The sequence below is a fragment of the Poecilia mexicana genome, unplaced genomic scaffold, assembly GCF_051168715.1.
Source record: "Poecilia mexicana isolate PSO_F unplaced genomic scaffold, ASM5116871v1 scaffold_8, whole genome shotgun sequence".
Classification (NCBI taxonomy): Eukaryota; Metazoa; Chordata; class Actinopteri; order Cyprinodontiformes; family Poeciliidae; genus Poecilia; species Poecilia mexicana.
The window spans coordinates 16,347,311-16,362,403 of NW_028263377.1; the positions used below are offsets into that span (position 1 = coordinate 16,347,311).

General features: G+C 37.1%; 1 protein-coding gene across 1 annotated transcript in view; it reads right to left on the reverse strand.

Annotated features, from left to right (window-relative positions):
• Positions 1-15,093, reverse strand: part of LOC106915766 (ras-related protein Rab-26) — a 37,205-nt gene that overhangs the window by 1,210 nt on the left and 20,902 nt on the right. The window contains exon 5 of the mRNA XM_014983590.2: positions 14,078-14,130. Coding sequence (XP_014839076.1) covers positions 14,078-14,130 — 53 coding nt within the window. The remainder of the gene's footprint in view (positions 1-14,077; positions 14,131-15,093) is intronic.

The window sequence follows — 15,093 nt, forward strand, 5'->3', positions numbered from 1 at the left end:
AAGCAAAAGAAAGCTTTTGAAGAGAGAAACATTCAGTGTTACTGTGACAAACCAGGTTAATCAACACTGTCTGCTACATCCTGTCTGATACACAGGAGCATGAAACATCCTGAAAGAAGAACAAACAGACCTGTGACTGTTTGCTCTGAGAGCAACAGAAACATTTTCTGCTATCTGGGTTCCTAAACAACATCATTTTCAGGCCCACATTTCTCTAAGTAATTGTTGAAAGACAACAAAAAATAAAAATGTAATTAAAGGAAAAAAAAAAAAACAATTTCAGATTTTAAAACACATGGCTATTCTCTTTCAAAACCTATACTATGTTATATTATATATTTTTTAAATATAGCACCTTTAGCCATTGGTTTAGATGAACATTTGGATCTATAAATTTGATTATTTTACTCATTTAGAATTCTGGTGATGAATTTGTGTTGGTAAAAAAGAAAGTTACCCCCTCCCCACCTCGGGATCTGCCGTTTCCTCCCCAAAATCTCACACATCCAGTAGGTCCAGGAAATCTTTATGACTGTCTGATTTCTGATTTCCCAAAAGGCAGATACATTTCAAGGCTGATTACTTAAGCTCCTTCATTTAAGTGTTCAATCTACTTCCTCCATTTTGGTGTTAATGCTTCAAAGAAATGATTCTGGGGCCTCCGTCACACTGTTTCAAGAACAATCAAGGTCTGTTTCATGCTTTCAGTGCACAGGATCATGACAACCTTGAGAAAATAAAGTCACAGAAACTTTTTCTCTTCACAAAACGAACAATACTTTCCACGCTGATGGGGCTGGACTTGCGTCATGACTTTAAGTTCAATAGAGATTTCAAGCTGGTCACAGGTGTGAGTGTGCAGGCTGCCATGTCTCTTTTAATTAGCTCTGGGATGGACTGCAGAACTGATGCTCTATAGATCTGTTTTTTTTTTCTGATGGAAAAAAGGTGCTACCTCTGGCATGCTGGTTTGAAAAAACAAAAAACAAAAACAAACTAAAGTTAACAGCATGGAGCTGTACAAAGGAGGTGTAGGGTTTGTATGCTTTGGAATATTTCAACGGCAAAGGTAATAATTCAGAGGCAGTGATCCCTTCACTATGGTTAGGTCAGAGATATATAAAGTATTTAGTGACACACAGCAAATGTGAACATGTCAGTATTTTTGGCTTTTGATTTGGGTAAGATTTGAATAACTGGTGACTTCTGTTATATTACAAGAGAACAAGAACACATATTCCAGAGACATGGTTTTGTTGTGACTTTTACTCTGGCATCTTAAATATGTGCACAAAATCTGTTTTTGAAAACTGGTTTGACAAAAATGCATAAAAGAAAGTCTTTATTCATGCTCAATAATGTACTGAGATAAAATAAGACAATTTAATGGGGACACAACATTACTGGACGTGCATGACACTTTGATATTTTTATATATGTATACATACATCTAAGTTACAATGGCACTCTATAAGCAGCATGTTTATTGTAAGCTTTGAAAAATATTTTAAGTCATTGAAAGAAAATAGGTACTAATTGACTTTATTGATCAACAGAGACACAAAGAAATTAAAATTTATTTTGAATTGATGTCCACTCTCAGGTTGAGACGAAGGTAAAATGGGGTTTGAAGCAAATGCTCTTTTGAGAACGCTTATAGTAAATAATTATTTTTAAAATGAAGTTCTCTGATTCAACCTGCTTGTAGCCACTTGCTTTGTTTAATTTTTTTTAGTAAGCTTTTACAAAAATCCTATAATTGCTCTTCACATGTACAGCATTAGCTCTTTGATCGATTCTCTAATTCGCTGCGTTTCCTTTAGATCAATGAAGCGTCATAATGGATTTGATGGCGGCTGAAGTGATGCAGTCCTGATGGACAGTCTGTGGTTTGCATGCAGTAAAGCTGCTCCTTTGGGGGCTAAGTGGGAGTGAGTCCAAAGATCACTTGACGGGGCGTAGACCTGAATCTAATTCAAATTTACATAATTAATGCTTCTTCAATATTCTGTTGGGCTTTTTTTTTGTGGAAAATATAAGAAAGAAACATTTCACATTTGATTTGGTTTGAAGCGAATCATGGATGATGACATCTGTCACCAAACCCTGCAGTATAATTTTTCCCACAACAAGAGCACTTGACCTGTATGAGGAAGGCTTTGCAGCTTGCCTCGGTTATTCTCTTCATATGCTTGGATGCTCTCGATAAATAATAGCTGGTAATTATATGATTTGGCTATTTATAGCATGCTCCCTCATGGGTCATTTCACAGATACAATCAGTGATTCCAGATGAGGCCACTTGTCACTTCCATTCAAGAGAATTAACTCTTCCCGCTGCGCTCACTTCACGGAAAAGAGATGCAATCGGATGAGTACATCTGTAAACATTAGTTTCGGTAAATCCTAATGAAAGTCATTTTGTGAAGCTGTGCAATTCCTACTTGCTACAAATGTTGCAAATGTCCTGTCAGTGTTGGTAAAGAGTTAAGTGTTACGGGCTGTCAACAAGTGATTTTCTCCCATCTTTACAGCAAATCAGAAGCTATAAGATGCCAAATGCCTTTTCAAGTAAATATTCTATGCACAGTTATTCCTTGGTGGAAGAGTCTTTAATAAATTACAAGCACCTCCTCTTTATAACCACCCCTAACAGCAACACTGGAGGGAAACCTGTTAGATGTTGTAGATCCCTGAGACCGGTCTAGCTGGAGCTCCACTGCAAGAGCTTAGATCAAAGCAGGTTAAGGTTTTCAATTTGCTCAGTTAAAGTGCAGGAATAAATCTAACTGAACATCTCTGAAACAAGAATTTCAGACTCTAGATTTGCGAAGCTGTGGAATACACCCCCAAAAGACTTACAGCTGTAACTGTAGTGAAAGGTGGTTCAGCAAAGCTGCAACAAGGGAGACAGAATGCAAAAGCACTTTGTACATTTTCAAAAGACATGAGCAAAAGTGTGTAAGTTTTATTTTATAGTTATACCCTACTTTGAGTTGGTCTACCATGTATATAAAAACAACCTTCATCTCTGTATATTTGTACTTAGTTTTTCAGTGTTAAAACATACTTAGTGAAAAAGTAAGTACAAATATACAACATTCAAATTTCAGAGGCGTTTTTAATTCAAATCCTGATGGCAAATATTTACTTTCATATTAAGGGTTATGTCTCGAATGCATTTAATTTCTTCCACATAACACGTTAAAAGTATTTTTTAAATACATAGAACCACACAGCAATTCAAGACGAATTAACTATGAGCTATGCAGCAAATGGGCATTCCAGTTTATCAGAACCAGTGTAGTGGTCATTAATGTGGCTGATGTCTCTCTTTGGGTTATGCTACCTATGAGTCATAGTTTATTATTTCAACCAAATTTATGAACGGGTACGGCAGTGGGTCACTGTCTGCGAGACAGCTGCACAAGCAAGAAGCCGTCACCTGCAGGAACCATGAGAGGGAAACTGGATTACACACCAGTGTTGTTCAGGGAACGATTCCTGGAGACGGTCCAGAATTAAGATGTTTGGCCCTAATCACCAAATGTGTGCTTGATTAAAAAAACAAAAAAAAAAAACACATTCAAATACTCAAGACTCAAAATATATCGAGACAAATGGAGCCCTAAGCTAATGACACCAGGGTGCAGAAATAGAATGAAGAAAGGATTATACCATTCATCAATCTGTTATTACAGCAAAGTTGAGTTAATGTTGTGAAAATCACTTTGGTTTTGCATTTAAATCACAAGGAGCAACAAGAGAACAAACCTGACGGGTACTAATTACATATATTATTCCTTAGAGGGCCTCATAGCCATTAATTACTTGAAGATTAGGTTTTTTTGAGGTTGCGTAATGTTGAGTTTGTTTACCAAGGTCATAATGGGACTGTATTTTATCCTGCTGGCTGGGTAATGATAAGTGACACTAGATTGGCCTGCTTATTGTTAGTGTATATGTCTATATGCCTGGGCTATTCAGCCTCCCTTTCAAACCGTTATGCTAAAACTATTCAACGCCTTATATAACTAATCATTGTACAGGAAAAATATGAACGTGTCTAATATCCTCTGTGGCCACTGGGAGAGAAGAAAAGGGCTGTTTGTTCAGTTTCAAGGCTAATGCCAAGATCTTTGGCCAAATGCTCTGGGAACCAAATGCCAATAAACTGCACAGAGTCAGGAGGTGATAAATTGCTTCACCTCCTTATTTGACTTACATTAAAGTTTCAAAAGAGTATTACCATTCAAATTCAGCTTGCTTTGTTTGTAGGAACCAATAAAAACGATCCAACACTCTGAGCTGTGAGTCAGGATAACAAATCCAGACAATTTAAAACTTCTCTGAATTTGGTATTGAGTCTAAAAGCGAGTCGAACGAACTAGGAGAACAAGTTCAAGGGAACTTGATCTCTAATACAGATGTCAAAACTGTATCTATAGTTACTTTAAGGTAAAAAAAATAACCCTAAATTTGAATTTGTTAATGAAGAGGAACGTTGAAAGATTTACAAAAGTCTTTACAATTACCACGTTGCAATGTTTCCTCAGAGCCAATGCATACTGCTATTGACAATTAATTCTGCCGCTTGTCTCATTCTGTAAATTCTTCTCAAGGATTAACAAAACTGATGGAGGTCCACAGTTTTTTTTTTCTCCCTGATGTTTTTGCTGAATTTTTTTGATGTTTTCATAATGCCACATAAGGAAGCAGCATGTTTGAGGTGTTTCCTTATAAGACTTCCGCTCTACACAGGAAAAGTTAAGTCTCTCTACAACCCTGAGAAAGAACCGTTATGTTTTTATACAGGCTCACCTGTAAACTATATACTTGACGGATGTGAGAAATAGGCGACACATGACCCAATCAGTCAAGCTTGCACTTCAGCTGGACTTCTGCTTTCTTAAAGTTACAATGCCAAAACAGTGACACCCGACGAAGAGACCCTGACAAAGTAAGGAAGCTTGATGCTATGTGTCAAAAAGGATGTTAAAAAGTAACAAGATAGAGACACCGTGTGAAGACAGAAGAAAAGACCGAAACATTTTAGAGGCGGCTGGCAGCTCTGGCATTAACAAGACAAGCTGTCACTTTGAACAGGTTGCAGAGCCTGCTCTCATGTTGATGTTTTAGTTTTTCTTTTGTTGTCACCGAGTTATTTTGTTCTCTTTCAGCTCACTTGATTTAAAAAAGACCTAACTCTCTCAAATTATATACAAGCTGATATGCAATTTGAGATGAAAATAATTTAATAATATAAGAGTGTTTTTTTTGTAAAAAGAAATGGGTCTGATACACACACACACAAACACACACACACACCCACACACACACACACACACACACAAAGATAACATTTTCTGAAACTGGTATAGTTTTAACCACAAGACCTGGTTTGGCAGTGCTGCTGTCATGCTTAAACCATGAGAAGTGAGCGTCTTCAAACGCCTTGAATTCCCTGATGCCTTCTAAGCTATAAAAACTAAGAAGCCTAATGCAAGCACACATGATCATTCTCTATGCTGAAAATCCCAGCTCTCGCTTTGACTACCCTAAATCTTTTCCAAGTAGGCTTGGAGTTTTCCCTCACTTTGCAACTTTCCCGGTGTTGCTCTCTGGTCTAAGCAGATTTGCTACAGGGTTGACAATGCTATTCTTGCCCAGCTTTGATCAGAGGTTTACACAGAGAGACAGAAGGCAGAAGTCTGCTCCCGACAACAGGCTGAGTCAGACTGAGCGACCCAGAGGAGCGGAGGGTGAAAGTAGGACTTCTCCCCTGAGAGGAGTTTTAAGCAGCTGAGCAAAACACAATGACACCGTGTCACTGACACACAGAGAAACACTGGCACACCGACGGAGAAACAGGCAAACCTGCAGTTGTTTAAAAAAATATTGAAACTGTTTTAATCAACATCTTTAGGAAGTAACAGATATAAGGTAAGGGATGCTTCTGTAGTAAAACCTTTGTATAATAATAATAATAATAATAATAATAATAATAATAATAATAATAGCTATAAAGAAAGCACTTTATTTCTTTGCGAAAAAGCTCATATATTCTTATATTCAGTCTATAAGAATATAAGATATCCTTGTAGACTGTTTTATATAAGAGTATAAAATATTCTTATAGGCAGATGAGCTGTGAAAAGCTGGAGTCACACTCAAGATAAAGAGAACAATGAAGACATATCCAGTTGCCAATCACAAAACACCCAAATCAATGAACAACATTTATGTAAAAAGAAATGGCTACCATTTCCCGTGTTTTTATACGTTCCCAAGTCAATATGTTTTTTTTTTTCAAAAACTATATTCACAAATCTTTAACTTTCATTTAAAAAAGAAAGAAAGAAAGAAAGAAAGAAAGAAAAGAAAAATTTCAGCTTTTTGTCATGTCACTTTGGCTCACTATCACTATGTTAACTGTAAGAAAAAACTTTATTTTGCATAGAGAGAAGTCCAGGTAAACAGCCTGTTAGCCATTAAGGCAAATAACAAAACAACGGAATTAAGGGAGACTACTGGGCTTCTCAGCTCATTAAGCAAATTAAGGGCATTAAGTAAAAGTGCCTTCAAGTTGATCTCAGCACATCTAAAAACACTTAGTGTTTGTACAGAGGGAAATGAGACAGGACTGGGCGACATAAGTCTCTGCTTTATGAAGCACCACATCGATACGTGCTCATCATAATTTTGGTCTTTCTGGATCCAGGAGTATTGCTATGTTGACAAGGAGGTAGAGTGTAAAACAATACAGATTCAGAATTTAACGAATCTTCACATTAAAAAAAAAGACGAAGCCCAAATAGCACTATAATCACATGCTTACACAGTTTAATGAAAGTCTATTGAAGATACTGTGGAACCAGATGTTTTTGCACAGCAGGACACTAAGATTTAATTTGACAGCTACGGCCTGCAGTCTGACGTCCAGCGTCGTCCACTGCTACAGTCAGAGATGTAAAGGTTGCCGACTATTAACACTACACTCTCTCAAAATTACGAATGCATGAAAACGAAGCTGAATAATTGAAATTTTAACATGAAGCCTATGATGAAGGGGGCGCCAAGAGTCAAGTGCCAGTAAAGTGGATTACTGGTCGCAAGAGGATTGTAAAGTTTCTTCACTGCAATGAACAAAAACAACTTAAAATGTGCAGTTACATACAAAATGTACTTTTTCAGACACACAACGTGATTCTCATATATAAATCTCTGTTGTTTCTTCCACCGCTTTTAAAATGGAGTTTTGCCTCGAGTCTATTTTCTGTCAGTCGTGATATTGTATTTCAGGTGCTCTGTTGCATTTTTTTGACAAACACAGTTCTTTGAAAAAAAAAAAAAAAGAAAGAAAATCTCTGTTCACATGACATCCATTCAGGTGAGGTAGGCACGATTCTTTTCAAGTTAACAAGATCCAAATTATAAATGGATTTTCTTGAGTTTCCATATGACTGACCAAACCAAAGTTTTGATATGTATATATGAAGACAAGCTGACAAAGACAACAAAAGGCATTTTTATATCTTCAGTTTTTCATGCAAACAACCATGAAATTGAATAGATTTCCTAGTTTATAGTTTGAACTTTGAACAGTGCATGTGGCAAATAAATATAGCTTAATCTAAAGTATTGAATTGTAGCTCTGGCTGTATGATTCAGGCAGTATAACAAAAGCAACTATATGAGGACGATGTGATGCTTTCTTTCCAAGATAAAGAGATTTTTCTAACCACTTTAGTCCTTTTAAATGGGACACCTTTAACCGATTCATGGAATAGAGGAACTGCAGTTATCCTATTTCTGCTGGAATTGACTCCGCCGCAAACAAACAGCAAGCAGCCGTAAAATCCATCTTGCATTGTTTGTGAGCACATACAGTAATCGCCCCATCTGTTTTGTCGCAGAGCTCCCTACATTCAAAGTAAATTGGAATATCCACAGAGAACGGCAGCCTGAGCACTGCAGGCCTCTTTTACCTGCAAGACGTATATATGCACAGCAACACTGCACTGGCTGCTGCCTACATGTCTACTCATAGACTGGAGCTGTAGCCGCTTGTTCAACACACTACTGGAGTCATTGCAAAGACTAGTGTATATCATGGCTTAGTCCACCTGTATTGAACCTGATGGTGTGTAAAAATTCTTAAGTCGCAAAACCTAGAATGAGTCACTCTTCAAATGCCGGCACATCCTCTTATTATAAATAATTGCTATTTGACTTTATATCACTGCATTATTTACAGACAGTTTTTCTCATCACCATCTGGTGTGCTGGTGCCATGACATTTAACTAGCAGCGATGTGGTAGGCAGGCGGCCATTTCATTTGAAGCCAGAGCATGCCCTGGGGACAGACAGAGAGATGAATGAAAACAAGCAGCCGAATGTTTCATCTCCCTCAAGGCTTTCATTGTGTTTCCACAACACAGACGCGTACGCATGAAGCATTGGAACATCAGCACGTGCAATCTCACACCAAGACTTGCAAGCAAGAAGAGATCAGTTAGCAGTCAGTGTAAAGGCTTTGGTGTTCAACACAGAGCATTATGTTATATTTACAGGGCTACAAAGTGGGCTTTCTAATTTGGGCTGAAGCAAGTCAATATCCAATCAGTGAGGTTTTGTTTTTGGCAGCCTATTCATTTGGATACGACTGACTAATTTTGAACATAAACACATAAAATGTCTACATCGTTTGGTTCAAAATCAGATAGTACAGAAAACAAAGTAGGACTTTTTCAGGAGATGGGTATCAAAAAAAAAGAAAAAAATGCTGGCACTCATAATGCTTGTTTATATTCTGGTTTCTACAGCTGCATCGATCGATATCTATTGTGCGTTCTGGTCGGTGCAGCTGATCAATTATGTGAACGTTATGAACAATATACGTGAAATGCACAGAAAAATGCAATCAGTTTTGTATTTTGTTCTTCTAATTTATATAAACTTCTGCTTGCAATAATGATTGATGCTCCTGACCTGAGAAATGCTGCAGTAACTATCATATGTATTTATTTTTTTTTATGGGTAAAGAGACCACATTTTGAGAAAGGGTGAAATAAACAAAAGGTAACAGGTTTTTCTTTTCAAATGTCAACCCCATCCAAAAACAACATAGGCATGCATGTCACTGAGCACCTTTCCCATCTACATGAAGTACAGCACAGCTGCAGGTGCATGTATGAATACATATGTAAAGTGGTATAAAATATGTGGAAGGCTCCCACAACATTTCAATATGACCATGGCAAGGAGACCTCTGCTTTCCAACGCTATTACTGATACTAACAACACATTTAATTTAAAACACTCCTTTCGGGACACACAAGGTCACCTAAATAAAATAAAAGTAACATATTTAAAAAGATAAAACATTAAAGAAAATTTAGAGAGTAAAATGATGGGACGTGTTAATCAATCAAAGTGAAAATGCTTGTATGAACAGTTGGGTTTTCAGTCAGGAAAGAAAAAAAAAATTGCCAGAGAGTCCCCGGAGTGATTGGGGAAATCAAGTCGTTGTTGAAGCCTGTGAAGAAATCATGTGTTGAACCCGTTGAACGTGGCACTTCATTTGATTAGTGCATTTGGTTGCACATTTACAGAATGGAAAAGGTTTATATTCACAAAGCCACATTCACTTAGAGTGTTTAATGCTCTTTTATCCTAAAACAAAAAGGACTACAACTGATTAATACTTTATTTTTTTTTAACCCCAGAGGGAAATAATCATGTATCTAATGAAACGCATCAAGTTGTTGTATGACTTAAGACATCCAATCCAAACTTCAGAACCGTGGCCATAATGAAATTGTTCATTATGCTAACAAATAAAGTTCCTGGAGCTACATAAGGGATTATAAAAAAAGTTGTGTCTTGCATTTCATTAAAATCACTCAACTAATGCCATAGTGCAAAAATCATTAAATCATTAATTATTTTTTTTTTTTTGCCTTTTTCCAGGGGCAATATCTCACAGAAGCTTTCAATGGCTTATTTTCTAACTTCCTGTGCCTGCAGGCTGCGCCGAGGTGCTAAAACTAATGGTTAAAAACTAATCTTCAACAAATGTTTTGTCTTTTATGCTTTTTCATGAGGTTTAAAAGTTTCAGTTAAGTGTGTGTATCTTTTGGCAACCAAAATAGCAGCAGCATAAGAAGCTACAGGCCCCCTATTAGCATGTTAATGACAACAAAATCACCAAACGTCTAAATCACACCACAAGAGCCAGGCTGATTTTTAGAAGACTAAGAGACAGATTACTAGCAATGGCAGCCCGCATAGGCTTTTATGAAGTAAAATAAAATTGCCCCTATGTTTTGTTTAAAGGACTGAGTTGCAACCTAGAGCTAAAATAAAACAATCTGCAAATTTTATTTTCAAACTTCCTAAAACAGAGCAATGATATTTAAGGAAAGTGACGGAATGTATAGTTAAATTGTTTCGACTGAGCCTTTCATGCCTTATATTTTAAGCCTCTCTCTCTAAAAATGATGAACAGCTTCAATAATGGTAATGCCATGGTTTTCCAACTCTGCCTCACTAAGGAGACAGTGACAGAATACAAAAACGAACAGATCCGAGGGTAGAAAATATATATTTTTTATTTCCATCTAATTTATATCTTTACCTCAGAGCGACATTTATCACCATTAGTGTTCAATAACCTGAGTTAATGCTCGTTAGACAGCGGCATGCCAGCAGGCATCTGGGGCTTGTAGCCAGGATTTCTTATTTCACTGTGCAGTGTGCTCTAAATGTGCAGTAGATGATTGTAGAGGAGGGGAGGAACGATGTCATTCTGTGCTTCCTAAGAATACGCAGATTCAATGGGAGACTAGAAAAGTGCTTTTTAAAATAATGATGCGCAACAACCTCAAGTTTCAGGTTTTGAAGTTTGGGCTTTTAAACTATACGTGCAAACACTTTGGAGGCATTCTTAAAGTTGTGAACTTGTGGCATTTTCTTTTTCACTAACAATTCTGCAAAATACCACTGCAGGATTTTCAAATACGTAAACTTTTAACACAATAAAATAAATAAACAAACAAATAAATAATAATAATAAAATCTTGGAAGGCTTTCTTTTTATGTATTTGGGTCAATATTGCCAATCAAGGCAGCAACAATCAACACAAGATTTGTGATTCTGGCTATTTCCAACATTTGAGGAGATAGTTGGCATTAGTAAACAGATTTTTTTTAAAGCAATTTCATCTCTTGCGCCAGACTTTTCCTTTGGGGAGTACTGCTCAGTTTTTAGAAGAAAATAATGAAAATCAGACAAAGCTGAGCAAGGACTTCCACCTAACTTCTTTGGGGTAGAGTTTGACAATTTCCAACCCGTGACGAATACTGCATATGGTGAAGAGGACAATGGTTGAATCTAAAATTATAATTACTACAGACTGAATGTTTCCACTTGATTAATTTCTATCCTGTCTTAAGTGGGGGCTAACTTATAGGACTGGCCTCATCAGTAATTCGCCATCAGTCCTGCCAGGATGCATCGTTGGAACATAATTTTCAGTTCCAGCTTCTTATTTAAATGCACTGGAAAAAAAAACAAAAACAAAACAAAACTATATAACAGAGCTGTTGCAGGTTGCTTTCAGTTAAATTGGATGTTTCTTTCCAGGACATAGAATGGACATAATAAGCATAACTCTGACCAAATAAAATCTGTCCTATTTTATGTATTAAGTGTTAAATTAATAGAATAAATAATTGTGGCCTGTTGCTGCGTAATGTCTAGGGAGATTTTAGATATATTTTACAGAAAAGTAGGGTTAATGCTTACAATTTATAAAACTTTTACTACAGATGATTTTACTAATGGACTCAAACAAAAAAAAAAAGGTTGGAGAAAAACTGACTTTTTCTCTACAATGAGGTAAAAAAAAGACAGATTTACCTGGAGCTGCTGTAACTGATACTTGTATCACATTTGTATATCAGCACAGTCAGTAGAGGTGTCCCATTCAGAGGAAGGCTTGAAGGAAACATAATAAATTTCACGTTTCATAGCTGTGTTGTGAATATCTCTATGTCTCCTCCCCCAAAAGGATGAATTGAAATAATGTGCTGTACCTCAGATGAACAACATAGTTCTGACGGTTTAAATGAGCAACACTAATTAACTTGGGTTAAAGGAGATGAGCTAAGATAGACATTTTGCTGTCACGACACACTCATGTCTGAGTACACATTCAAAGTTGCCCTACAGTAGAAAACCTGACGGGTTGTTTTTCGGGATAGATGGGATCCTGGTGGAAAACAAAGCCTGGAGTCCCGTGTGCTGTTCCATAAAAAAATGCACAAGACTTTCTGTAGCTCCACTGCCTCACCAATAAAGGGTAGGAGACAGTGTGTCAGATTGCTGACAGTTACTCATCCTCCCCTGTGTAGCTGCCAAACAAATTCTTCTTCCCGGCAGTCTGTGCTCAGACTTTTGTTTTGCTCTTTGCTCGCATCTGAACTTGAAAAGCATCTTGCCTGCTTCAGGGATCACTCAGAGCATAAAGGAACATCACATTTCTCTACAGTCTAGGATCAAACAGCCTCTTCTTCCATTAGAGCCCGTCGGTCCCCCTGAAAGAGCAATTTTTGTGTACAATATCAAATACAGCAGCTGAAAATTGCCTCTCTTCAAGCTGTAAGATACACTTACTTTGCAAACAGAAACCGCAGATACATCGGCTGAAACAACTTGAACCTTTTCGACAGCAGACGGTGCACGAAACGAACACAACATGGGAAATGGTGGCTTAGAAAGGCAGCAATTTTAAAAGCTCCAGTGTTGAACTGCGACATGCTTTATTTTCAAAAGATGAAGAGTTTCTGTTCAGCCTGTTCCAATGTAAAAGCTATTTTTATTCATCTGAAATAGAAAAAAAACTATGTTTTTTTTTAATTTTATTACCATTATTTTTGCTGTAGGGAGGTTGCAATTACTACTTTTATTGATTACAATTGGTATTTTTCGCTTTAAACCTTCAGAGGGCATTCAGTTTGACTGCACATGCATCTCCTTAAATCCCCCCAGTGTGAAGCTGACATTTCTTGTTTCCTGCCTAGTCCAATCACTTTGTCAATACAAACAGAAAAATCCAAAGCTTAGACCGTGTGGACACAAATGATCAACCAGCTGTGTTACAGTTTTCCTGTGGGATGTTAGTCTTTCCAAATATTATTGTGCAACCTCGTTCAGAGCTTTTGTGGTCAGGGCAAGAGCAAAGCTGCATTTTATGGATTCACGTATTTTTCAGTTACCTCCAATCAGAAAGGTGTATGCTCTGGGTTAGAACTGCTGTCAATCCACTTATTATATGAATGATATGATATAATAATTCTATGTTGGAAACTATCCTTGTGTTTCAGTCCCACCTGGACTCAGCTGGCAGCTTTCTGTGTAGAGTTGTCATGCTTGCTCCTGCAAAACTAAAACTCAGTATTTGGAAAGGTGGAGCATTTCAGGAATAGTCATATTTAATATATAAGTGAGAATTTAATATTGCCTTGGAAGTGGGCCAGCTCACTGAACAATAATCCTTAAGTTTAATCAAATTCAGAAGATAAATCTCCCTGCAGGGACTCGCAGAGGAGAGGTTAACCAAATTGCTTGAAAGGCACACAACTGCAGGAAATAGATGAAGAGGTACAGCATAATGTAAAGTCTGGAGGAAAGAGAGGTCAGGTTAAAAGCATTAGCTTTCTACAGATTCTTCTTGCCCGAAGAGTGATACATGTAGCTGCCTGGGATTGCTGAATGTTCACATTCAGCTTACAAGTTATATTTCTCCTTCAGCAGGCAATACAGTCCAGTCAGAGACTCTTCAAATGCACGGAGAGACCAAAATCTGAAATCTTGCCGGGTCACATTCAGTCCCCATACCCAGAAAACACAACCAGAATTCTGCTGACAGTATTAGTTGTGATATCTGGAGGGCAATTTGAATCAAAGCGCAACAGCAAGTGTTCAAGTAAGAAATAAGAGAAAAGGGTTCGAGTCAACCAAAAATTATTCAGTCCAATAAGAGCGTTTAAAAAGAAAAACAAATTACAAACCCGTATATTGTCAAAAGACGATCTGTTGGTGACGTCATACAGCAGGAGCAGAGCTGAAAGACACAAAAATGGATTAAGTTGAAAACACTTTGATAAGCTTCTCACCGAATTTTTTTTTTTTTTTGTGTGTGTTACTAAAAAAGTCTGGTTAAGATCACATTATTCTTTAGCAGCTCATGGAACAGGAAGATGAAATGGATCATAAACCATATAATAATACTCATTTGGGAGAGCTGCTGGTTGTTGTCATCCAATGGTTCGGAACCGGGTCAGGGAAAATAAAAGGTTGTTTGTTGCATGACTGTGTTAAGTCCTGTGCATCTCTGCTGTCTTAAAATCTTGCCACACTAGAATGTGTAAATAATGGATCATTTAATGGTTGACATCAGCTTCTGTTTGAGAGGAAATAAAATATTTTCTTTTGGCATTTGTTTTGCAATTTGAGGAGAGAGGCTGCATTAGTTTAAAACAACAAAGATAATATAATGTACAAAACGCTGAGAACAAACCAAGGTAGGTAATATGCTTTATGTCTGTTGTTTCCTGTTTGCAGCAAAAATAATATTTGAATATTTATGACAAGTTAAGTCATTTTAAGCCAGACTATTGGCGGAAGAGAAAATTAACTTCAACAATAAAGTTCAACCATGATAAAAAGTCATTCAGCTGCTGTGGTTTATCATTTGCACAACATGCTGGAGTTTAGTAATAACTTGAAAATGACTTCTTACAGGCTTATCAGGCTTACAGACATGTGAGAACCACCACTAAGAATTTGCTAAATTATAAAGATAAAACCTGTAAGATGTGTCCAAACTTCTAGTCTCACAGACAAACACTGAGCAACAGGTGATGACTGATTACAGAACATCAAAGAGTCCCTGAATCCTGAATGTGCCGTCCTTCCCTTTTTGAACAGAGTTATAAAACCTCAGTACTTGACAAACACTGCAGAGTGGAAGTAAATGTGTAAACCAACATGTCTTAGAAAAATAACTGGCATAAATTCTTGTTTT